The sequence below is a fragment of the Zootoca vivipara genome, chromosome 11, assembly GCF_965207765.1.
Source record: "Zootoca vivipara chromosome 11, rZooViv2.hap1.1, whole genome shotgun sequence".
NCBI classification, from domain to species: Eukaryota; Metazoa; Chordata; class Lepidosauria; order Squamata; family Lacertidae; genus Zootoca; species Zootoca vivipara.
The window spans coordinates 56,813,321-56,837,951 of NC_142594.1; the positions used below are offsets into that span (position 1 = coordinate 56,813,321).

At 46.9% G+C, this 24,631-nt stretch overlaps 1 protein-coding gene across 2 annotated transcripts; it reads left to right on the forward strand.

Annotated features, from left to right (window-relative positions):
- Positions 1 to 1,397: 1,397 nt before the first annotated feature.
- On the forward strand, positions 1,398 to 19,383 carry LOC118092060 (uncharacterized). Of its 2 annotated transcripts, XM_088653983.1 has the most exons (5): positions 1,714 to 1,732; positions 10,461 to 10,581; positions 10,790 to 11,011; positions 15,620 to 15,733; positions 17,909 to 19,383. In XM_088653983.1, the coding sequence occupies exons 3-5, from the start codon at positions 10,906 to 10,908 to the stop codon at positions 19,237 to 19,239; spliced, it is 1,551 nt and encodes a 516-aa protein (XP_088510109.1). In that variant the 5' UTR covers positions 1,714 to 1,732; positions 10,461 to 10,581; positions 10,790 to 10,905; the 3' UTR covers positions 19,240 to 19,383. The 2 variants fall into 2 exon arrangements, with proteins under 2 accessions (XP_034985682.3, XP_088510109.1); XM_035129791.3 differs by lacking the exon at positions 10,790 to 11,011 and having other exon boundaries at positions 1,398 to 1,732.
- The last annotated feature ends 5,248 nt before the right edge of the window (positions 19,384 to 24,631 follow it).

Here is a 24,631-nt window from a genome sequence, read left to right on the forward strand (position 1 = left end):
CTGGCTCTTCTTGAGTTCTGTGGTGCAACTTGTGCTGCAATGACAATGTTGGACCCAATAATACCCCCAGCCTGCTCACTTGCTCCTCCTTCCAGCGGAGAGTAATCCCATCATCCAGAACAAGATGTATTCCACTCATCTGGGCTAAGTACCTTCCCAGGAAGAATGTCTCAGCCTAATCCGGCTTGAGGTTCCGTTTACTGGCCCCCACCCAGTCAATTACAGAGGCCAGGCACCGATCCAGCGCCACACCTGCTGGAGCTGTGCAGGAGAAGCAGAGTTGTGCATCATCTTGCTCCCAAACTTGGAGCTTTTGTACAGAAGTTAACTCAGTATGGGGGAGCAAATTGAACCCTGTGGAACCCCAAATCCATGCTAGCTGGGGCTGATGGGCCATAGTCTCAAATATCTGGAAGGCTGTTGTAAAAGGTGTGACACACACCCACACCCCGCCAACTCAGAGGAAACCTTGAGATAAACACGATGCCCATTCACAGCAGCAGCAAACTGGAAGTAATGCCTACAAGAAAACATGCACCCTAAGGAGCATGCAGAAGGTCCCTGGTTCAAGACCCGATGGCATCTCCACCTAGGTCTAGGAGACCCCTCTGCCTGAAATCCTGGACAGCCGCTGCCAGACAGTGTAGTCAGTACTGAGCTTGATGGGCCAATGGTCTGACTTGGTATAAGAGGCAGTGTTGTGCAGTGGCTAGCAGGGCCGTCTTAAGCGGGTCGGGCGCCGAGGTGCGCGGATCGCTCCGGCGCCCCCGCCCCATTTCTTCCCACGGCTGGTGGGCGGGCGCAGCACACAGCGTGGTTTCCGCGCAGCTTCGCCATGCAGCGCCCCCCTGCCGACCTGGCGCCCTGGCACCCCACGCCACCCAGCCTACCCCTAGAGCCGGCCCTGGTGGCTAAAGTGTTGGACTAGGACCTGGGAAACCAGGGATCAAATGTGCATTCGGACCTGAAGCTCACTGCCAGTCGTTTCTTCCTAACCTACGTATCTCACAGGGTAGTTGTGAGGATTAAATAAGGAGGGAAAACCATATACATGCTGCCTTGTGGTCCTTGAAGGAAAAGGTGGCATATAAATGCAATAAATGTATAAATTAAATAAGGCAGCTTCCTAGATTCCTGGTACAGGACCACAGCTTGGTGGCAGAGCATCTGCTTGACACCCAGAAAGTCCCAGGTTTTAATCCCAGGTAGATCTGGGAGAGGCTTCCTGCCTGAAACCCCGGAGAGTTGCTGCTGCTGCTTGCCTGTGCCGGCAGTAGTGAGCTTGGTGGAGCCAGACTTATCGTGTTAAGCATCTTCCTAGATTCCTGAGTCCTTTCACGGCTGCTGCAATGGGCAAGGAAAGGGGCTGTGAGACTCTGACAAACCCCCTCCAAAAAAGAAGAGACCACGCTTTCGCAGCGTTGCCTTTTCCCAGGGCCCGCTCCCCAGGCCGGACTCCATTTCCCAGGATGCTCCGGGAAGCGAGGCTGGAAGGCCGAGAGCTGCTCCTCTTCTTCTTCTTCTTCTTCCTCCTCCTCCTCCTCCTGGAGATTGCAGCATCCCGCATCGCCTGCTCTGGTCTGGACAGGCGTCCGGGGCGCCTTTAATCCTCCTAGCCCTAGCAAGAAGCAGCAGCGGCGGCGGCAGAGGTGTCCGCGGCGCCTCCTCCTGCTGCAATCTGCATTCTGCCTTTGTCCTGCACCCCGCCATGGCCTCGGGGGCTCATGCACAGGTAAGGGGGCAGACGCCAGGCCTTGCGGCAGCAGCAGCAGCAACAGCCACAGCAGGAGATGTCTGTTCCGGGGGGGGGGGCGGCGCTCGCCTTTAGTCTTCCTTTAGTGCAGGGAGAGAGCAGAGTCTCAAACTCCACCCGCTTCTTCGAATGGATAAGAGCCCAGGCGCTGCCGCAAGGGCGCCTCTGAGCACGTGCAGAGTGGCGCCACCCTCTTTCCCAGTGGGCTTGGGAGGCAGGAAAGGATCCCTCTGCGCCCCCAACCCTAAAGCTTAACGAGGCAACAAGCCCCTAAATCTAAATAGCAATAAAGAGGGGCTTTAAATTGGGGGGTTTCGTCTTTTTGATGAACTGGGAATGGTTCTTCCCCCACCGTCCACACACCTGCTCCGCGAAGGTAGGTCCAGAGGGCGGCGAGGGGAGCTTAGGGATCCCGCATTTTCAGTGAGGCTATTCAGGAAGGCAGCCCCCCCCCCCGCCCCCAAAGACATGTCTGGCTTCTGGAATGGGTTGGTCTTGCTTTCTATTAGTGCTTTCCTTCTCCAGATGTTTTGGACTACAAATCCCATCAGCCCCTGCCCACATGGTGGTGCAGCTGATGGGAGCACGCCTGTGGTGGCTCGGGGCTGCTGGGAGTTGTAGTGCAAAGCATCTGGAGGGCAGTAGGTTTGTTTATTTATTAAAATATTTGAATGCTGCTATTTCATTAAAATAAAATCAAAGTGGTTCACAGTAGTGTGTGCAAAGAAACCATATAAAAGTGAAAGAGCCCATTAAAACATACAAGGGAGTCAGGCAAGGGTGCCTTTTGGCCCCTTCACTATTTAATTTTTATATAAATAACACTCTTAGTAACCTAGAATTCCACCCTCCAAAGATAGCAATCCGGCATATCTCGGTTTTGCTATACGCCGACGATGCAGTAGTTCTCTCCAGATCCCCCATAGGGCTGAGAAGAGCTCTAAGAGAACTGGCAGTCTACTGTGAAACAGAACGCCTCACAATAAATTACCAGAAGACAAAGATTCTTGCCTTCGGGGAAAAACCAAAGATCAGAAACTGGGAACTCCAAGGCCACAAATTACAACAAGTGTCGAACTATAAGTATTTGGGAATGGCAGTCCAGGCTTCGGGAGCCAACAAAATCCATATAAATTCTACTGGGAGTGCTGGGGAAAGATCCGCAAACTGCATTCTGAAATTCTTTAGAAACAAAGGGGGCTTTTATGTCCCCACAGCCCTAAAACTGTACAGGGCCAAAACGTTGGCCCAGCTCCTCTACGGATCGTTCATGGGCCCACCATCCTCTTCCTTCATTCCCCTTGAGAGAGTTCAGTCCAAACTCCTCAGAGCCCTCCTACAAGTCCCCAGATGTGTTCCAAACGCATGGAAACAGGGCTAATGAGAGTCGAGGCTTATATTAGCTTAATATCTATCTATAAATGGCTCACCTTGAAATTGCGGCCCCGAGGCATAGCTCCTCTGATCCTTTGCGATCAGTTTCAGTCTGGATGGCTGGTAGCAGTCCTGAACACCCTCCAGAAACTGGGCTTTGCTCCCCAAGCCCTTTTAAATCTGGGCCTGGGTCAAGCAAGATCCGAGGTCAAAGAAAGAATTATAGATTCTGAGAGGCAGCAGGACAGCCTGAGGTCCCCTGACTTCATAATCGCAGAAAATGAGAGATACGTTGCTGCCCCGGCTGCATACCTCTATTATCTCGAATCCAGAAACGCAAGAAGGGCCTTTACTCTTGCCCGAAGCTCGGCGTTACCATCGCCAGTTCTGGAAGGATCCTTCGGAAAAGTCCCATACGACCAGAGACTGTGTACCTGCCCACTAGGGGAAATAGGAAGCCCCGAACATTTATTCTTTAGTTGCCCCTTCTACGATGAGGCACGCAGAGACACCATTGCTTCCCTACTGGAGAGGCTTGCTGACCTTCCAGAGAAGTCTAAATTGAATGCCCTCCTTTTAGGAAAAGATCAAAAGACGACCTGGTCAGTCGCCAGATTCTGCACACAGATTTGCAGACACAGTCTATCCTCCCAGACCAAGTTAGCCTGTCTGTGGGGAAAATAGTCAAAGGGAGCCTCCAGGGTGACAGGGTCATTCTGTATGGTATCTCAAATTTTAAACTTTTAGGTTTTCTTATGTTTGTTTAATTCAATTTTAAGTCTTAAGCGGTTTGCTGTATATTGTTTATAAATCCAGATTCTATTTTTTGTGAATGTGCTGTTGGAGCTGGTTTATAACCGCAATAAACAATTTCATTTCATTTCATATAAAAGTGAAAAGCAGGCATCAGTTAACTACCTGATTTGGTAGTGGGGCTACCTTTGAAGGAAACTGCAATTAATCCAGAATGCGGCAGCTAGACTGGTGACTGGGAGCGGCCGCCAAGACCACATAACACCGGTCTTGAAAGGCCTACATTGGCTCCCAGTGCATTTCCAAGCACAATTCAAAGTGTTGGTGCTGACCTTTAAAGCCCTAAATGGCCTCGGTCCTGTATACTTGAAGGAGCGTCTCCATCATTCAGCCTGAGATCCAGCACCGATGGCCTTCTGGTGGTTCCCTCATTGCGAGAAGTGAGGTTACAGGGAACCAGACAGAGGGCCTTCTTGGTAGTGGCACCCGCCCTGTGGAACGCCCTTCCAACAGATGTCAAGGAAATAAGCAGCTATCCTATTTTTAAAAGACATTTGAAGGCAGCCCTTTTTAGGGAAGTTTTTAATATTTAATGCTGTATTGTTTTAATGTTCGATTGGAAGCCACCCAGAGTGGCTGGGGAGACTCAGCCAGATGGGCGGGGTACAAATAAATTATTATTATTATTATTATTATTATTATTATTATTATACGTATTCTTAATTGCCTGCATGGGCCTGGAGGAATAAAAGTTTTCAGCAGGCGTGTTTAAAGGTAGAAGCAGAAAGTTGGCCAACATATTATTTATTTGTGTGCTGGGATGGGGAGAAAGATGTAACAGACAGGATGGTGAAAAATGCGGAGTGGCAAGCTGATTTTGTGCATCTTGCACATTTGCCCCTTGGAACTCACTGCTACAGGATGGTTGGGAACAGCGATGATATACATACACAATAATTCTCCATATATCAGGAGCAGATCTGATGTTGAGTTAGTCGTGCTAAGGATGACTGGCTTGCCATAGCAGCCTGACACCAGGTAGTAGATGACCATGTTCCTTCCCTTTGGCTCCAAGAGAGTTTTCTTCGACGGAGGGTTTACCTATGCCTAAGCAATGCAGCCATTTTAAATGCCAGTAAGGAAACAGGGGTAATGAAGAAGTGAGAACAGACTTAGGTCTGAACAAAAATGTTAATATGGGTCACATTAGAGGTACTGGAGAACAGAATGTAAGAAATAAGAACATTATTATCATATCATATCACTTTGTTATTAAGATGATAAAGCATCTCAAATATGATCTAGGGTTTGGAAGCCAAGCCTTATGAGGAACGATTGAGGGAGTTGGGGATGTTTAGCCTGGAGAAGAGAAGAATGAGAGAAGATATGATAGGCATCTTCAAATATCTGAAGGGTTGTCCCATGGAAGATGGAACAAAGCTTGTTCTGGAGGGTAGGACTCGAACCAGTGCCTTTCAGTTATAAGAAAGGAGATTCCAACTAATATATCAGGAAGAACTTTCTGAAAACAAGAGCTTTTCAACAGTGGAACTGACTTCCTCCGAAGGTGGTGGGCTCTTCTTCATTGAAGGTTTTGAAACATAGGTTAGGTTCCCATCTGTTGTGAATTCTTTAGCTGTGATTTATGATTTGCAGGGGGTTGGACTAGATGACCCTCGGGGGGTACCTTCGAACTCTACAATTCAATGATTCTATGACATCTTTGGAGAGACTTACTAGAGTGAAAATGTTACAATCCACCATGCTATGTACCTAAATGCTCCCCTGGAACTCACTGGGACCGTTTTCGACCTTCATGTTACGTTTTGTTAAGCTTGTTCTTTGTTCTTTCAAAAAATGTAATAAAAGTGTTTATAAAAGCAAACACACAAACCTCAGTGGGTGTTCCTGAAACAGGAAGCCCTTATTCTTCTTAGTCTTCCTCGAGGCACCTTCCTGTCCTACACAACTGCTGCTCAGACCACTGTAAGAAAGCGCATCTAAGACTTTGCCCAAGCAAACCCACGACCTGCGGTTCAGATCACACGCTGCCCAGAGATGGGTTGAGTTTCGGTGGGTTGTCCCTGATGACAGAGATGCCATTCGGCAGCTGCCCCCGATGACAGTGCAACTTCATTCTAGATGAGCGCTGACCCCTCAAGCTGTGGGAAAGAAGCACACTTCCCCATCTTCCCCGAACACCAGCGCGCTATTGTTGTTTTGAGTGGATCCTCTGCCCCTGAAATGGAAGCAGCTGCTTGAAAAGGAAGGCGGCAAGCTGTTAAGTAACGCAGGAAGCCACCTTGTATCTCACCAGACTATAGAACCATCTGGCACAGTGTTCCCTGACTGGCAGCAACCCTCAGATCTCAGGCAGGGAGGGTCTCCTTTACATAGGAACATAAGGAGAGCCTGCTGGATCAGGCCAGTCACATATCTCTAGTCCAGCATCCTGTTCTCGCAGCGGCCAAACAGAAGCCCCAATAGGACCCGAGCACAAGAGCAGTCTCTCCTGCAGTTTTCCGCGACTGGCATTGCTACCTGAGCCCAGGTGCATGGAGAACCCTTTCTTCCTTTTCTGTCTTGAAGCTTGTTGAGTTATAGTATTTCAAGAACATAAGAAAAGATGCGTGTGGGAAATGAGCAAGCAGAGTTCTTTTTTATATATATAAAAATATTCTTTGTTTATTTTCAAACATTACAAATCATATAAACACAAACAAAAAGATAAGGATTAAATAAAAGAATTACAACTCATATGAACACAAACAAACAAAAATAAAGATGGAATAGAAATGGAAACAAAACAAGAGCAAAACATAAAAGACAATTTTTCAGTTATAATTGCAATAACTACACGCACAAAAAAGAAAAGGAAAAAAAGATAGAATAAAGTCTCCTCTAATAACATCAAATCAAATCAAAATACACACCTCAGCATCCCACCACCCTCCCCTCCACCCACCCTAAGTGATTACATACTTCCAGCCATTTTTGTCCTGCGCCTTTCATTTTCTGTCATACATCTGTATACCTGATTTATTTTCTTAATTAAAAAAAAACCTTTTTATTTCTGAGTCTTCATATGCCTTCTGCAAGAGAGGCGCTTTCCACCATTGTAGCGAAATAATTTCTGAATGGGGAATGAGCAAGCAGAGTTCAAGCGCAAGAGCACCAAAGCTTCTATAGTTTATAACTATTCTGAGAGGGGATTTTTATGTTCCCTTTATTTTTATGTTCCACTATATATATATATATATATATATATATATATATATATATATATATATATACCGGGGCAAGAATTTTGTCTCTGGTGTGATAGTTGCTGCAGGGGTGTGCAGGTTTTGTCCCCACCTCACCCCCACATGGGAATCCTTAAAAAATACATCCCCTTCACTTGTGTGAGGCACCAATTCCACATCCTCATGGTGTGAAATGTGTTTGGCCAGCCTTTCAATTTATATCCCACCTTTTCCTCCAAGGAGCTCAAGGTGGTTTACGTGGTTCTTCCCCCTCCCTATAGAATCCTAGAAGAGTAGACTTGGAAGGGACCACGGTGGTCATCTAGCCCTACCCCCTGCAATGCAAGAATCTTTTGCTCAAATGGGGGCTCGAACCCACAACCCTGAGTCTCATGCTTTACAACAGGGGTCAGCAACCTTTTTAGCCGTGGGCCGGTCCACGGTCCACCATGTAGTGGACCGGATTATATTTTTGGGGGGGGAAATGAACCAATTCCTATGCCGGATTATATTTTTTGGGGGGGGGAATGAACCAATTCCTATGCCCCACAAATAACCCAGAGATGCATTTTATAATAATAATAATAATAATAATAATAATAATAATAATAATAATAATAATTTATTTATATCCCGCCCATCTGGCTGGGTTTCCCCAGCCACTCTGGCGGCTTCCAACAGAAAAATAAAACACAGTAATCTATTAAACATTAAAAGCCTCCCTTAAATAAAAGGACACCTGCTCATATAAAAACACGCTGATTCCCAGACCATCCGTGGGCCGGATTGAGAAGGTGATTGGGCCGCATCCAGCCCATGGGCCTTAGGTTGCCTACCCCTGCTTTACAACATATCCCCACAACAACCCTGAGGGGTAGGTTAGGTTGCGTGTGAGTGACTGGCCCAAGGTCACCCAGTGAGCTTCATGGCTAAATGGGGATTTGAACCCAGGTCCCAGTCCAACACTCTTTTAACTACTACACCAGACTGGATCAGTGTTCAATAGGTGAGGACTATATGGAAGCAAACAGCAACTGGTGCTTCTAGAACAATACTGGTGGATTGGGAGATCTGAGCACCCCAGTGCATTGCTGTTCTTGATCATGCAAATAGAATGAGTTTGCATATGGAAACAGTTATATACTGCCTTTTGACACCCAGGATAGCACGCAGGTGGATTATTATTATTATTATTATTATTATTATTATTATTATTATTATTGACTGCAGCTTGAACAGATAAATTTTGCATTGTCGTTATGTCTTTTCTAATAATGCCTTGGACTAATAATAAAAGCAGTCTGGAACAATGACACCCCATCCTGCATCTGGCTATAAAAATCTGGGGCAAATATAGATTAAAACGAAGCCCTGCAACCTCCTGACAATCGTCTAAGCCACCACGAGCAATTTAATTGGAATGGGGAACTAGGTAATTATGCCATCTGGCAAAAAGCACAGCTTATTGAGAATATGTGATCATATATGCGGTGGCGGGGGGGGGTGTAGGAGAGCTCCCCCCTTTTATAAATGGTTGCAGTCCAAGTGTTAGCTGGATGTTCAACAATTGCAGCAGCATGATATCCCCAGGGAGAGCCTATAAATATGGAAGCCCTTCCTGAATGGTTAAAGTGGCACCAAACTCCATTTTTAAAAGTCGACCGTAATATGTCCGCTGGAGAAAATGGAGGACTTTAATTACAGAAGGTTTTGTGCATGCATGAGATTGGAGGAGAGATTATGGAGAGAGCTCCATCCTTTCCTTTCCTTGGTAGATAATATTCTGTCTGCTGACTTGAAGTAAAACAGGTAGGTAGCCATGTTGGTCTGCCGTAGTCGAAACAAAATATTTTTTTAAAAAAATATATTCAGGTATCTGAAGAAGTGTGCATGCACACAAAAGCTCATACCAATGACAGACTTTGTTGTTTAGTCGGGTCCGACTCTTCGTGACCCCATGGACCATAGCACGCCAGGCACTCCTGTCTTCCACTGCCTCCTGCAGTTTGGTCAAACTCATGTTCGTAGCTTCAAGAACACTGTCCAACCATCTCGTCCTCTGTCGTCCCCTTCTCCTAGTGCCCTCCATCTTTCCCAACATCAGGGTCTTTTCCAGGGAGTCTTCTCTTCTTCTCATGAGGTGGCCAAAGTATTGGAGCCTCAGCTTCACGATATGTCCTTCCAGTGAGCACTCAGGGCTGATTTCCTTAAGAATGGATAGGTTTGATCTTCTTGCAGTCCATGGGACTCTCAAGAGTCTCCTCCAGCACCATAATTCAAAAGCATCAATTCTGACAGACTTAGTTGGTCTCTAAGGTGCTACTGGAAGGAATTTTGTTTTGAAGTAAAGCAGTTTCTCTGTTGATGGCAGCTAATGCCTTTAAATTTGGAAGGTGTACTGTTGATCAGATCAGTGTCAGAAATGTGGAAGTGCTGGAGAGGGTTTTGTGGACCCTTGCTGGAGATGTGGGAGGATAGAAATACTTGACTGGGATTCTGCTTCCAGAATCATCCGTGGCACATCATGAAGCATTGTCAATGTCTCCATCCTCTAGTTCTGCTATTTGAAAGGAAGGCTTTCAAAAAATGGAAAGGGAATTGGATATTTAATTTGACAACAAATTAGGAGGGGGATTCCTTTTTTGTTTTTTGCTTTTATTATACATTTTGTTTTCTTATTTTGTATTTTAGTGTTGTGAACTCCCCTGTCATCTTTGGCTGAAGGGCAGTATACAAATAAATAAGCAAATGAAACAAAATGGAAACCATCAGGACTTCTTGACAACAGAGAAACCGGTTTTTAAGGATTTGGTGTCCTGTGGAGTTGGATGCTTAGACTAACTGCAAGCCATGTTTTGTTCTAGGGTGGAGTTAATGGTTCTGATCTCTTAACCAGTTACAGGTTTGAATTGCAAGTGCTTTCTTGGGAAAGAAGGTGTAAGGCTTCAAGGGAGGGTCTGTAATAGGAGCAGCTCACAGATGTGTAGAGTTGGAAGGGATCCTAAAGCTCATCTCGTCCAAACCCCGTAGTCAAAATGTGCACCTCCGGCCATACTCTGTGGCTCTGTTTTGCTAACCTCTTGTCTATGGATGCCTTTCCTTCTTTCCAGGCCATCCATCTTCCATCCTCCTCTCTTGACTGGCCCCTTCCCAGCAAACACAGAGTTCTCAATTCAAAAGAGCTGGAATCATAGAATTGCAGAGTTGGAAGGGACCCCAAGAGTCATCCAGCTCAATCCCCTTGCAATTCAGGATGAGGCCTGTGAGGGCTGTCATCATCACACCCACTAGCAGAGGGAACTGTCCATTCCAGGTTCCCTTTCTCATTGCCGCAGGTGATGTTTGAAGACGTGGCCATCTATTTCTCCTCGGTGGAGTGGGCGGAGCTAGCAGAGTGGCAGAAGGACCTCTACCGGGCCGTGATGGTGGACAACTATGAAGCGGTCACCTCTCTGGGTAAGGATCTCCCTCATTCCCTGCTTGGGTGTCCTTTGATGTTCCTCAGAGTCTGGAGGCAGCAGATAAACGATCCTGGCTTAGAGATGTCAGGGTTTGCAGGGGAGAAAGGATCTCTTCGTTGAACCGACGTGGGGGCTGATGTAAGATTTTGCAACGTGCAAACTGTAGCCCAAGCGCCAGTCTGAAACTTTTTGTTTGACTTTAGACCAGCGTTTCACCCGCTTGGTGCCTGCAGAAGAGCATCAGAAGAGCCTGGCTGCCAGATGAGGCCAAAGAGAGCGCATCTTGTCTGCCATCCAGTTCTCATGGTGGCCGAGCCAAATGCCTCAGTGGAAAACCTGCATGCAGGACCAGATTGCAACAACAGCAACCCTCCCCATTTGCCTTTTTTCCCCATTGAATTTATATCCCACACCAATGCTGAGAGGTAGGTTAGGCTGAGAGGCAGTGACTGGTCCTAGGTCACCCTGTGAACTTACTGGCTGAGTGGGGATTTGAACCCTTATCTCCCAGGTCCTAGTCCAGGGGACAGTATGGTTTCCCTTGAACATGTCCCCAGATGCTGTGGATACAGCTGCTTCCCTCACTTGACAGTCCATCCAGTAGGAGGAGGCTGCTGGATAGCCTTCTGTAGGAGTCCTGGCATGGTATACAATAACTGATAAGCATCCTGGTACCTAGAAAGGAATGCTAGAGGGATGCTCTTATTTATAACCTTGGGTTGCTAGTATGATTTGTGGGAATGTTCAGGGTGGCAGGAGAGGATATATTGTTTATTACTATCCTTCCTAACTTGCGTTAGCAAGTTTCTTTACCTAGCAGAGTGCATTCCCCTTTACAAAGCAGAAAACTAGTTGCAAACTCGTGTGAGTTTCTTAAGACAATATGCAATTCAATTAGGCTTGTCCTCATTGTGTTCTAATATTTTCCTGGTAAGACCCCCTTGAATCCCTCCTAAAAGAATAAGTACACCACAATCTTCTTCATAAGTAACAAAAGGGAAATTTACTCATGATCAGGCAGAGCACCGTGTGATCTCTGAAGGCAGACTTAAGGCTTAAAGCAGGCATCCCCAAACTACGGCCCTCCCAGATGTTTTGGCCTACAACTCCCATGATCCCCAGCTAAGAGGACCAGTGGTCAGGGATGATGGGAATTGTAGTCCAAAACACCTGGAGGGCTGAAGTTTGGGGATGCCCGGCTTAAAGTTACAAATTTATACTAACAGGTTTATCCCATAAGGAAGATGACCTGGGGGACTGCTTGGCTGGCAGCCAGCAGTTCATTCCAGGAAGTTCGCAGGACGAAAAGAAGATGGAAAAGAGAGAGAGTGGCAGCATGCCTTGTCATTTTACCAGGTCTGGAAAGGTCACGCCCACCCACTAGTCACATGCAAGGAAGGATGCTCCAGGCTAGGAGGAACAGGAAGTTTTGACTGACTGGACCAAACATCCCCTTGCATGCCCACTCTAGCAAAACCAGGAATGTTGTATTTGACTGCTCCCAGTGGATTACATCCCCCATGACTGATATAATACAAATACGAATATTATTTATTTGCGTGGCCAAAGCCATTACAGAACAAAGTATGTAAAACAGAATAAAATACATTTCGCAATTAAAATAATGATGAAAACCAGGCATTCTGTCAATACTGTTACGTGCCCCCTAAATCTGTTCTGGGGGTTCCCCCAACTCTTTGGAGCATCTTTGTGGAGGGTGCAGGAGGAAGGGAAGGGCAGTGCCATCACCCAGCCACAAATCATCTCTGTAATGCAGTGTGCTCCCAAAGTGTGCTAAGCGGACCCAGAGGTGCCGAAAAGAATACAGTGAAGGTGCTCACCTGACGTCAAGAGGCAGGGAGTTCGAGAGTGTCACCACACTAAAAAATAAAGAGTTCTTACAAATGCGGAACAGGTATTACTATTTATTTATTTTATCACTCTATTTCCGCATGCATCTCGAGGCAATTTTATGTCATTCAGAAGAGCTAGAAATAGTTGTCGTCGTTTCGAACCACTTTGAAAACCAATACAATACGCTAACCACTGAGGTAGATTTCGAAACAGTACAAAATGAGCACTTCTAAGCCAGCGGCTTTTTCATCCAGCCTGAAAAGCCTGTTGAAATGAAACAATGTCTTCAGTTGTTTCAGGAAAGTGCTGCCAGGGGTGCCTGTCATATTCCAACAGGGATACAGTTCCACAGATCAGGGGCAGCCATGATGAAGGCCCTGCTCTGAGTTTCATTGGCGCTAGTTTTTGATGGTGCGGGGGCTTGGAGGAGAGACCGTCCTGCAGAACGAAGGCACCTGCTGCGGGCATAAGGGATAGTGGCAACATCCTGTCGTCATTCTTGGACGACCATAAGGGAGGTGCTGCAAGCCCGCCTGGTGTAGTGGTTAGAGTGTTGGTCCGGCACAAGATGTGGGTCATCATATTGATTATGAATTATGGGGAAGGTTGTGGAAAATAAATATGAACTTTACGGCATGTTATGCGATAAAAGAAAAAATGATGAAAATGGCCCACAGAGGGTACTTAACACCCACCAGATTGGCGAAAATGTCTAAAAAAAGAAAAAGGTATATGTTGGAAGTGTAAATGTGGTAGTCCTGTAAAATAATTAAGGAATATTGGGAAACTATATATAATGAATTTTAAAAGATATTTTAAAAAACCTCCCCCCCAAACACCTGAGTTTTTCCTCTTGGGGATGGTAACAATGGAGGTCCCAAAGAAATGAAAGAGTTTACTACTCTATGCCACTGCCGCACCTAGAACCTTATTGGCAAAAAGGTGGAGAACAAGCATAGTACTCACTAAGGAAGAATGGCAGTGTAATATATTTGAATATGCTGAACTGGCTGGTCCAGGATAAGAGAAAACGAAGATGAGGAATATAAGAAGGAATGGATAATTTACTATTTCAAGAACCACTATAGACCAAGACGTTAGCAGGTCTTGTGTAAATCCAGCAGAGTTGAAATAGAGTATTTAATAGATAACAAATGGGATGATGAAAAAGATGTGGATTACGCGGAGTAGTAGAAAAGCAAAAGGAACCAGGAAAAGTGTGGAAGGGAAGTCATATGGCATATGCAGATATGCTGTACAGTGGTACCTCGGTTTAAGTATGCAATTGCTTCCGGAAGTCTGTACTTAACCTGAAGCAAACTTTCCCATCTCAGGACTACTTAATTGCTCATCCTCTAACATTGTGTATGCCATCAAATGCCAACAGTGCCCTTCAGCTCTCTATATTGGACAAAGAGGCCAAACCCTACGCCAAAGGATAAATGGACATAAATCTGACATCAGGAATTACAAGACAGAGAAACCAGTAGGAGAACACTTCAATCTCCCAGGACATTCTATACAAGATCTCAAAGTAGCTGTCTTACTACAAACAAATTTCAGAAATAGACTGGAAAGAGAAGTTGCTGAATTGCAACTTATCACCAAGCTTAAAACCATGGAGGGACCTGGTTTGAACAGAGACGTTGGATTCTTATCTCATTATACATGATAAAGCGATCTTCAGCCATCTCATCCTTTTTCATGCAAGACCATTTGCAGTCGTTTACAGTGGTCAACAGCTATCAGTCAGTCAATCACCCATTTCCACCACCCTTCTGAGTGATACCCCTCCCCACCCTTTCTCTCTATATAAGCGTCTGGGGACTTCTGTTTCAGTGTGCATGCACATGAAACCTCATACCAAAATAAAAAACTTAGTTGGTCTTTAAGGTGCTGCTGGAAGGAATTTTTTTAATTTTGTTTCCCATTGAAAGTACAGTACTGTAATGGAAAGTGGATTAATCCGTTCCAGACGGGTCCGCGGAGTACTTAAACTGAAAGTACTCAAACTGAAGCAAAAAGCAAACAAGATGAATTTTAACAAGGAGAAGTGTAAAGTACTGTACTACACTTGGGCAAAAAATAATAATGAAAGGCACAAATACAGGATGGGTGACACCTGGCTTGAGAGCAGTACATGTGAAAAGGATCTAGGAGTCTTGGTAGACCACAAACTTGACATGAGTCAACAGTGTGATGCAGCAGCTCAAAAAGCCAATGCAATTCTGGGCTGTATCAACAGGAGTATAGCATCTAGATCTAGGGAAGTAATAGTACCACTGTATTCTGCTCTGGTCAGACCTCACCTGGAGTACTGTGTCCAGTTCTGGGCACCACAGTTCAAGAAGGATACTGACAAGCTGGAACGTGTCCAGAAGAGGGCAACAAAAATGGTCAAAGGCCTGAAAACAATGCCTTATGGGGAACGGCTTAGGGAGCTGGGTATGTTTAGCCTGGAGAAGAGAAGGTTAAGGGGTGATATGATAGCCATGTTCAAATATATCAAAGGATGTCATATAGAGGAGGGAGAAAGGTTGTTTTCTGCTGCTCCAGAGAAGCGGACACGGAGCAATGGATTCAAACTTCAAGAAAGAAGATTCCACCTAAACATTAGGAAGAACTTCCTGACAGTAAGAGCTGTTCGGCAGTGGAATTTGCTACCAAGGAGGGTGGTGGAGTCTCCTTCTTTGGGGGTCTTTAAGCAGAGGCTTGACAGGCATATGTCAAGAATGCTTTGATGGTGTTTCCTGCTCGGCAGGGGGTTGGACTGGATGGCCCTTGTGGTCTCTTCCAACTCTACGCTTCTATGATTCTACGAAGCGTACTTAAACCGAGGTATGACTGTATTTGGTATGAAGTTGTAAGTGGGATGGGGGTGAGGGGGGGTCAAATATGCTCTCTGTTCCTGCTTTTGAAAATGCAAATAAAAAATGAAAAAATTTTAAAAAGAGTGTGTTGCTCTGTGAGACCTGCGAGACCCGGGTTCGAATTGCGACCCGTCCGCAACGCTCGCCGGGCGGCCTTGGGCCATTTGCTACCTCTCCGCCCGGCCTACCTCGCAGGCTTCTTGTTGTGGGGAACGAGGGGGCCACTTTGCACCACCTGGAGAAAAGGATGCAATATCCTTGCAAGAAATGAAGGGGAAATAAAGATGCTGTCCTCTGCTCCCACGACAGGGCACCCGTCCGCCAAACCCGAGATCATCTGCAAAATCGAGCGCCAAGAGGAGCCTTGCATGGAGGAGCCCCTCAAGACCCCCAAATGGAAGAGGCCCCAGAGTCCCTGGCTGGGTGAGTTGGGTTTTTTAGGGGGGGGGTCCTTGCAAACAGGCCTTTCCTTGCATAGCTGCCAAGTATCCCGTATCCGCCGGGAAAACCCCTTTTTTCTCACCGTTTCCCAGCGGTCTCCCGCTTGGCGAAAAATCCCGGCATTGTCCCTTAAATTCGCTTCTTCCCGGCGGCCATTTTTCTGGTGCCGCTTTGCCCTTCTATGGGCACCAGAAAATGGCGGCGCCGCCGCCGGAAGTCGTTTCCGCGCATGACCGGAAGTTGCGTGACGCGACTTCCGGTGGCGCTTCGCCCTTCTACGGGCATCAGAAAATGGCGGCGCCGGCACCGGAAGTCGCTTTCACGTGTTTCCGGTCATGCGCAGAAGCGACTTCCGGCGCCGGCACCGCCATTTTCTGGTGCCCATAGAAGGGCGAAGCGCCACCGGAAGTTGCATCATGCAACTTCCGGTCATGCGCGCGCTGCCGATCCCGGATCTTTACGATCCGGACTTGGCAGCTATGCTTTCCTTGTCCCGTCCCCCCCAATAACTGGTCCTTAGGCCTACCGGTGTTGCGGTCGGGCCTACATGGCTCCGGCCTCGCAGATAGCACAAACTCTGACCGGCAGCATCTCGGGATGTGGACCAGGATTGGGACCCGGGTTCAAATCCCCTCCTCCAGCTCCCTAGCGCTGGAATGGAGCCGGTCCCCGCCTCTCCTCCTGGCCCACCTCGCAGGGCTGCCGTTGCCGTCAGGCGGCCATGGATGTCGCCCTGAGGGAAACTTGGGATACGAACATAACCATAAGAACAGCGATTGGTGTTTTTACCTCCAAGTTATCCCGTAGTTTTGCACAGTAGACTTAATCCCACTCCATTCGAAACTCCTCCCAGACTCATGAGGCGATTCCGTCTATTTCAGATTATTTCGAACTGAAACTCGTTTCCAAATGCCTCCACCTACCGCCCTTCTTTTTGCGTAAAAAGCTTTGGGGCTCCCCCCCCCCTTACGATCCAGCATATATAATTTTTTAAAAAATGAAGTAAATTCAAATTCTCATAGGGGAAAAAGTCTCCTGAGGGAATTAGCCATTCTGCATTTATTTGGCTGCGGCCTTCTGGAGGCTGTTGCCGTGGAAACGCTCTCCTGAAGGAAAAAAAGGCGGGAAAACACCTCAGATAGAGGACCGCTTCTAAGTCCCTCATTTTGCCCCCATCCCTGCCTATTCTGAGGAAAAATATGTCTGACCTCTCCACAAGAAGGATCCCGGATCCCCTTAGATTCCTCAACCCTTAAGTCCCTGAGGGAGATACAGATAACCTGAAGGCCAGAGAGAAACCACAAAGGCTGTGGTACCGAGGGAGGATTTTTTATTTCCCCCCCTCACAGGGTTAAAATGGGGCCTGCCAAGCTGACCAGAGGCAAGGAGGCCATAATGGCTCCTGCCCCTGGAAGAGGAAGCACAAGTCTAGTCATCCTAGTGATAATGATAATAATAATATACTTATTTGTACCCTGCCCATCTGGCTGGGTTGCTCAAGACAATATGGGAGGCTTCCAGCATAAATAAAAACATATACTTCAGATGTCTTCACCACAGGGTGGGCGCCACCACAACATGCCCAAAAATTCAAATCAGTTTTCCATAACCTTTCCCAATCTGAAAGCTGAATATTATGCCCCCAAATGATCCCGCGCCCAGTGTATCATTACAGATTTTACCTGTTCATCCTTTGTATGCCATTCCAAAAGTAATTACTGTATACATTTTCAACAGTAATTTTATATTTTCTAACATCTTTTTCAAATATTGAGGTCTCATAGCCGAAACCTTTCTTTTTATCTATCTTAAACATATCATTTAGTTGGTGAAACTAGCCAATCAGTTAATATATCCCTTATCTCTTCAAAATCTTGCAATTTCACCTGATGTTCTACTCCGGTTAGCAGCTCTCTATATACTGCCCAATTACTACTCATCTTTAGTTTTTTCAGAGCTATCGCTTCTAGTGTTTTGCGTAAAAAACACTACCAGGGTGTTTTTTCTGTTCCAGTAGCCAGTTCTTTTTTTAAAACACAATTTTATTAAAGCTTTTTTTGCAGTAAGATCAAACGAAGTTCTTCTCGGGGACTGAGCGTGGGGTTTCTCCCTGAGTCGGTGATGGCGAAACTCTCCCTTTCCCTTTCTTCCCTGCAGGAGATGGGATCAGGATGGAAGACGAGGACGAAGGCAGAGGGGCAGTCCATGTCCGGCGGCACAAGAGGAAGAAGGTGGTCCACCCTTCCAGAACGGAGAAGCCGGTGACCCGGGCGACGAGCGCACAGGACGAGGGTCCCCCGAAGTCGACGCTGAAGACAAAGCCCCCCGAGTGCCCCGAGTGCGGCAAGAGCTTCCTGAGCAACGTGGCGATGGTCATCCACATCCGGACGCACACCGGGGAGCGGCCCTTCAGGTGCCACCTGTGCCCCAAGGGCTTCCCCTCGCGGGGGGACCTGAAGCGGCACATCAAGACCCACTTGCGCAAGAAGGAGGACCCCGCGGCCAGCGACGCCAGCCCCAAGGCGCGGAAGTGCCTGACGGCCAAGCTCCAGCTCCTGCGCCATCTTGGGTCCGCCCCGGGCCCCAGGAAGCCCCACACCTGCGCCCAGTGCGGAAAGAGCTTCAACAAGAAGCAGGACTTGCGCAAGCACCATGGGACCCACTCAGGCGAGCGGCCCTTCTCCTGCCCGGAGTGCGGGCGCAGCTTCCGGCTCAAGCAGATCCTGGTGGCCCACATGAAGGTGCACGTCGGGGAGCGGCCCTTCTCCTGCCAGCAGTGCGGGAAGCGCTTCAGCCAGAAGCACCACGTGGAGAGCCACCAGCGCGTCCACACCGGCGAGAAGCCCTTCTCGTGCACCACGTGCGGGAAGCGCTACTCGCAGAAGCAGCCGCTCATCAGCCACCTTCGGGTGCACACCGGGGAGAGGCCCTACGCCTGCGCGGAGTGCGGGAAGACCTTCCGCAACCAGGCCACCCTGACCATCCACAACCGGATGCACACCGGCGAGCGCCCCTACCGCTGCCTGCTGTGCGGCAAGACCTGCAGCCAGCTGCAGCACCTCAAGAGCCACCAGAGGGTCCACCGCGGGGAGCAGCACCTCCTGCAGGCGGGCGACGCCAAGGCGCTGGCCCTCAAGAGGGCCCGCGAGGTGAAGGAGAAGCCCTACCCGTGCCCCAGGTGCGAGAAGCGCTTCCGGGATGAGGAGATCATGCAGACCCACCTGAGGACGCACGAGGAGAAGCTGGCGAAATGTGGACTCCTTCCGAGCGGAGCCAGCCCTGGGGAAGGCCCTCCTCTTCCCGTTCAGCCCCCAAAGACCCTGCCAGAGTTTAAGTCCGTCTGCAGAGGGACGGGCGCGAGCAAGAAGCCTCCCTCTGCACCCCAGCCTGGCCCGGCAACTGGGAAACGGGCCTTTGCATGCTCCGATTGCGGCAGGAAGTTCACCCAGGCGAAATACCTCACCATGCACCGGAGGAGCCACACATGAGGGGAACCAGTTTGCATTGGGAGGAAACCTGGTGATGCATTTTAAGGATGCCTTTGTGAGCAAAGGCTTTCTTTGGAGCAACTAGCGTGTGGAAGCTACAGAGAAATCTTCCTCTGGCCCATACGATGAGGTTGGGGGAGGTGGAGAACAAGGGGGCAAAGCATGTTTCTAGCTTGAGCTGAAATAGGTCCTGCAACAAAAGCAGTTATATTTCTTATCTTCCACCCTTACCCCCTTATTTTGAGTGTCTAGTTCATGGAAGATTTCTGTGTAACTTGCAAGCCTGTATCAGTTGTCCTCAGCGAAGGGATTGCTTCGATTCCTTATCCTGTGGATTCAAGGGAACTGCAATAACTTTGAACTCTTTGTAGCTCTAGATCTAGTGGGGCAGCAGTATGCAGCATTCCTTGAGTCCTTGTTGCAAAGGCTTCTGAGTAGCTGTCCTACATGGGAAAGTGCCCAGGACAGAGAGAGAGAGAGAAATAAAACTCTCCTGCTGAACCTGTCAGAGTTGGATTTGTCCGTGGAGCTGGCAGTAGGAACAGGAATTCACTCCCGTAGGATGTGGCTACAGTCGCTAGGCGAAATGGTGCTTTAAAATGGATCTCCCAAACACTTATTGGATAGATTTTATAGCTAAGGTTGGGAGCTCAGTAGGAGTAAAGGAAGCTGTCTTATACAGAGTCAGACCACCTGACTCAATATTGTCTGCCAGCAGTGCACCAGGGTTTCAAGCAGTCAGAAAATGACCCTGAGACACGCTGTCGCTGAGCTATGACCCTTCCCCATCATTCAGAAGCAGCGTGCTGCTCACTTGCCAGCTGCAAGGGACAGGCAGGGGAGCAGAGGAGCCAACTCCTAGGGACCAAGGTCCCTTTGCCTCCCCCCAGTACAATATTTGCGGGGGCCTGGCCCCTACGAAGTTGATGAATATTGGCATTCAAATGGTGTGTGTGTGTGTGCTGCATCATGTGATTGGTTATGTGGGGCGGGGGTTACCTGCCCCCCATATATTATTCAAGTTGGTACCCCAGTGATAAAGGTTGCTTCCACGGCAGAGCCCTTTAACACTGCTGAATCAGCAGGATGCGGAATTAAGGCGGGTGACCCGTCCAACACTTTAGCATAGCAGTGTATTCTCCTTGAGAAATTTGGCAATGCCAGCTCCCATGGGCAGCTGCCTAAATAATGTTTCCTTGGAAGCAAGTCCTCAATTCAGCCTTGTATTTAAGCCCTTGCCTGTGAGAGTTGTCTCTAGGTGAGTACATGGGATTACGACTTAATGTGCAGCCAGGCTGGTGAATGAGTACAGAATTGTGGCAGGTTGCTGAAGGATTCTACATCCAGCTGAGCTACCCACCCAAGTGGTAATCAGGCTACTAGCTCGTGTAGGCTTATTTATGCGCTCTATGTGGGGCTACCTTTGAAGGTGACCCGGAAACTGCAATTAATCCAGAATGCAGCAGCTAGACTGGTGACTGGGAGTGGCCGCCGGGACCGCATAACACTGGTCCTGAGAGATCTACATTGGCTCCCAGGACGTTTCCGAGCACAATTCAAAGTGTTGGTGTTGACCTTTAAAGCCCTAAATAGCCTCGGTCCAGTAGACCTGAATGAGCGTCTCCACCCCCACCATTCAGCCGGACACTGAGATCCAGCGCCAAGGGCCTTCTGGCGGTTCCCTCATTGCGAGAAGTGAAGTTACAGGGAACCAGACAGAGGGCCTTCTCGGTAGTGGCACCCGCCCTGTGGAATGCCCTCTCACCAGATGTCAAGGAAATAAGCAGCTATCTTATTTTTAAAAAGACAACTGAAGGCAGCCCTGTTTAGGGAAGTTTTTAATACCAGTATTTAATGCTGTATAGTTTTAATAGTCGATTGGGAGCCACCCAGAGTGGCTGGGGAGACTCAGCCAGATGGGCGGGGTACACATAATAAATTATTATTATTATTATTATTATTATTATTATTATTATTATTATTATTATTATTATATTTGCAAGGCTGCTTGAATGATAGAATTTTAGAGTTGAAGAGACCCTGAGTATCATCTAGTCTAACCCCCTGCAATGCAGGCATATGCAGCTGTCCCATTTGGGGATCGAACCTGCGACCTTGGTGTTCTCAGCACCATTCTCTAACCCTGCTTTGTGAGGTAGGATGAGTATGGGCTTAAATTACTGGTTTCCTCTTTTCAGGCACTGCAGTTGCTTATTAATGTATGTTTTACTTCGCTATTTTAACAAATAACATTGAAAGCATTAATGAAGAATTGCTCTGGCTGCAAAATAGAAAACCAGTAACTAAACCCCTGCTCCCTTGCAGGGGAACAGGAACTGATTGATTAAGAGCCACCACAGGAATAGTATACAAGTGAATAGGAAGCAAACAGAATGAAGTGGCAGAGAGGCTGCTTGAAAGAAAAGGGCAAGGAGGAAACAACCAATGAAAGGGAGACATGTCTCTGGTGCATTGCCAGTCGACACTGGACAGCTTTGCTCTCCTATTTCATTCTAAAACCAAAACATTGCCACAGATCAGGACTGAAAATTGATGGTAGGAGAACACAGGTTCTTTGAAATGCAATGGTTCGGCAGTGATTAGGGTTGGGAAATATCTGGTTTTCAACATTGTAGGCTCTCCAAATGTTCTTAAAATTCCAGTAGTTAAATAGGTTGTTTGATAGCTTTAAAAAAATCTCTCCCTTTAAAAAAGACACTGTAGTTGATTAGCTTTTAAAGTTCCATTTGGGAGTTGATCATTTGCATGCTTGTCGAAGAGGGACATTCCTGCATTTTTAATATGTGAACATATAAAACCCATCCCGCAGCTGCTTTGCTGTGGAGTTGTGATCAAATATCTCAGCTGGCTGTGGTCTGCGTTATCCAAAGAATTATTGGGTTGGAATTGGCAAGATTGCTGGACACAAATTAAACCCAAGTTTGCACAATACTTGCTGTGGGGTGACCTTTTTGCAAATCAAAAGGGTTTGCAGTGAAATCCTGTGCATGTTTATACAGAGGCAAACCCCACTGAGTTCTATGGGGACTTTGTGTTTCTATGGGATTATAGCCTGTTTTGGGGTTGTTGGGTTTTTTTTATTATTATTAAAATGTGATCATCTGTTTCCCCCAAGTGAACTTGCATAGATATGTATAAAACAGGATAGTAATTTTTGTGAATTACTAATTTCTGTGTGCTTTTCCCTTCTTGATTTACCAGGGTGAATTAATCCCCACTTCATTGGGGATTTCAATTTGTTGTACACAGAACACACATGGTAACAAGGGGAGGATGATAATTCCTTTTCTCAAGTGCACTTAAAAGGCTGGTTTGGTTCTGGTTGACAATACTGCTTATTTCGGACCAATCTGGAGCCTTCCAGCTGTTTTTAGTACAAATCCCATCAGTGGGGGGATATCTGCAGGATCACACCTTGCAATCCCTGCCTCTTGTGACCCCCCCTTCCCACTGTCTCCCACTTATGTGAATGAAATAGCAATTGTCAGAGCAGCACCAGCCCAGCTGAAGTCATCTGGAGAGGAACACTTTGGGATTCTTCCTCATTATCCACATCAGTGGCCAAGAGAACTGAAGTGTAAACTATTAGTTATTATAACTCTCTTAATCTATTCTAATAAAGCTGTAAATGAAATGATTAACTTCCTCCTTAACAAAGTTGGGGTTACAGAAGGTCTCCCTTAGTCGTACAGTACTTGCTTCTTGCAAAAGTATTCAAATTAATTCTGCCCAAGTTCTGCTAGGCAAATTTCTCCATCATCCATATTACCTATTTATTATAAAGCTTACTCTATACTGTGAATGGTTGCCTGTATCACACTTAAAACAATTTTTTATCATGGATTGTCATAGATTCATAGAATTGTTGAGTCGGAAAGGACCCAGGGGGTCATCTAGTCCAACCCCCTGCAGTGCCGGTATCACAGCTAGAGAATCCCTGACAGGTGGCCCTCCAAACTCTGTTTAAAAACCTCCAATAGACAAGAGTCCCGCCACCTTCTGAGGCAGTTCATTTCACCGTCAAGTGGCTCTCACTGTCAGAAAGTTATTCCGAATGTTCAGATAGAATCTCCTTTCTTGTCATTTTAATCCATCAGTTTGGGCCCTACCTTCTGGAACAGCAGAAAACAAGCTTACTCCATCTTCCATGTGACAGCCCTTCAGATTTTTAAGGTGGCTTACATAACACCTCTCTTGTCTGCTCTTCTCCAGGCTAAACATCCCCAACTCCTTCAACTGTTCCTCGTAAGGCTTGGTTGCAAGACCCTTCATCACCTTAGTTGCCCTCCTCTGCACACCTTCCAGCTTGTCAATATTCTCCTTAAACTGTAGTGCCCAGAACTGGACACAGGTCTTCAGGTGGGGTGTGACCAAGGCAGAGCAGAGTGGTCTTTTTTTTCACACACAAGACTGAAAGCTCAAAGACCACATGAGGAATTATGTGACAAAGGTAGCACTTGAACTCAGATCTTGAGCCTTGAGGACCAGCCTGCCTGGCAACTGTGTGCACTCTTACTCATTTACTATATTTATATGCCAAAAGGGTTCAAGTGGATTTCTGTTTAAAATACTACAGTAGTTTATTATAACCTAAGGATCAGGGAAAGGAGATACACACGCAATTCTGAAACCACTAATGATGGAGAGAAGGTTCTGAAAATAAATGGTAGTTGCTGGATGAACTGATGGGAGGAGCCTGGCTTTCTCGGCTGAGTTTAATTGAGGAAGTTTCTTTTAAAGGTACCACCATTTCTCAGATGCAACAACTTGGGCTGAACCATTCAGAATAATGCGATGAATATACAGGACAGGAGCTGTCCCTGGTGGCATAAAACCGCTGCAGATTCTTTCTGATGACATAATGCACAGACTCTAAGCCCAGTCACAGTATCTGTTTTATTGTATATTTCCAAACTGTTGACAAAAAGGTCAGTGAGCATCTCTTCCAGCCCTTTTAAAAGACAGGTGGTATTCCTACATCACAAGGTTTAGCACAGGGAGGTGGAGCCTGCTGCCCTCCAAATGTGGAGCTCCAGGGTCCCATTGGCCCCAACCAACATAATGAGGAAGATCAGGGATCATGAAGCCCAACAACACCAGGAGGACCAAAGGCCCTTTCCCCGATGGTGTGGAAGACATCTTGGATGTTGCCATGCTTTCACTTCTTTTTACTCTTAATTTTAATGTTTTTAATTGGTAATAAAAGAATAGTTCTTGGAAAGTGTCTATAGATTTTACCGCAATCTAGCAGTATAACATTTTTGGTAATGAACTAAATGAATAAATCTTCCAAAACTAGGTCAATGAACTGGCTCAGTTAAAAGAGTAACCACTTTTCAGGAACAATTAAAGAGCCTTCCAGCACTTTAAA

What these genes read in the sequence shown, in the direction of transcription:
- LOC118092060 (XM_035129791.3), top strand. Translation starts at nt 1,709, where the DNA reads ATGGCCTCGGGGGCTCATGCACAG. An exon ending in TGAAGCGGTCACCTCTCTGG is followed by an intron (nt 10,582 to 15,619) that starts GTAAGGATCTCC and finishes CTCCCACGACAG; the next exon opens with GGCACCCGTCCGCCAAACCC. An exon ending in GCCCCAGAGTCCCTGGCTGG is followed by an intron (nt 15,734 to 17,908) that starts GTGAGTTGGGTT and finishes TCTTCCCTGCAG; the next exon opens with GAGATGGGATCAGGATGGAA.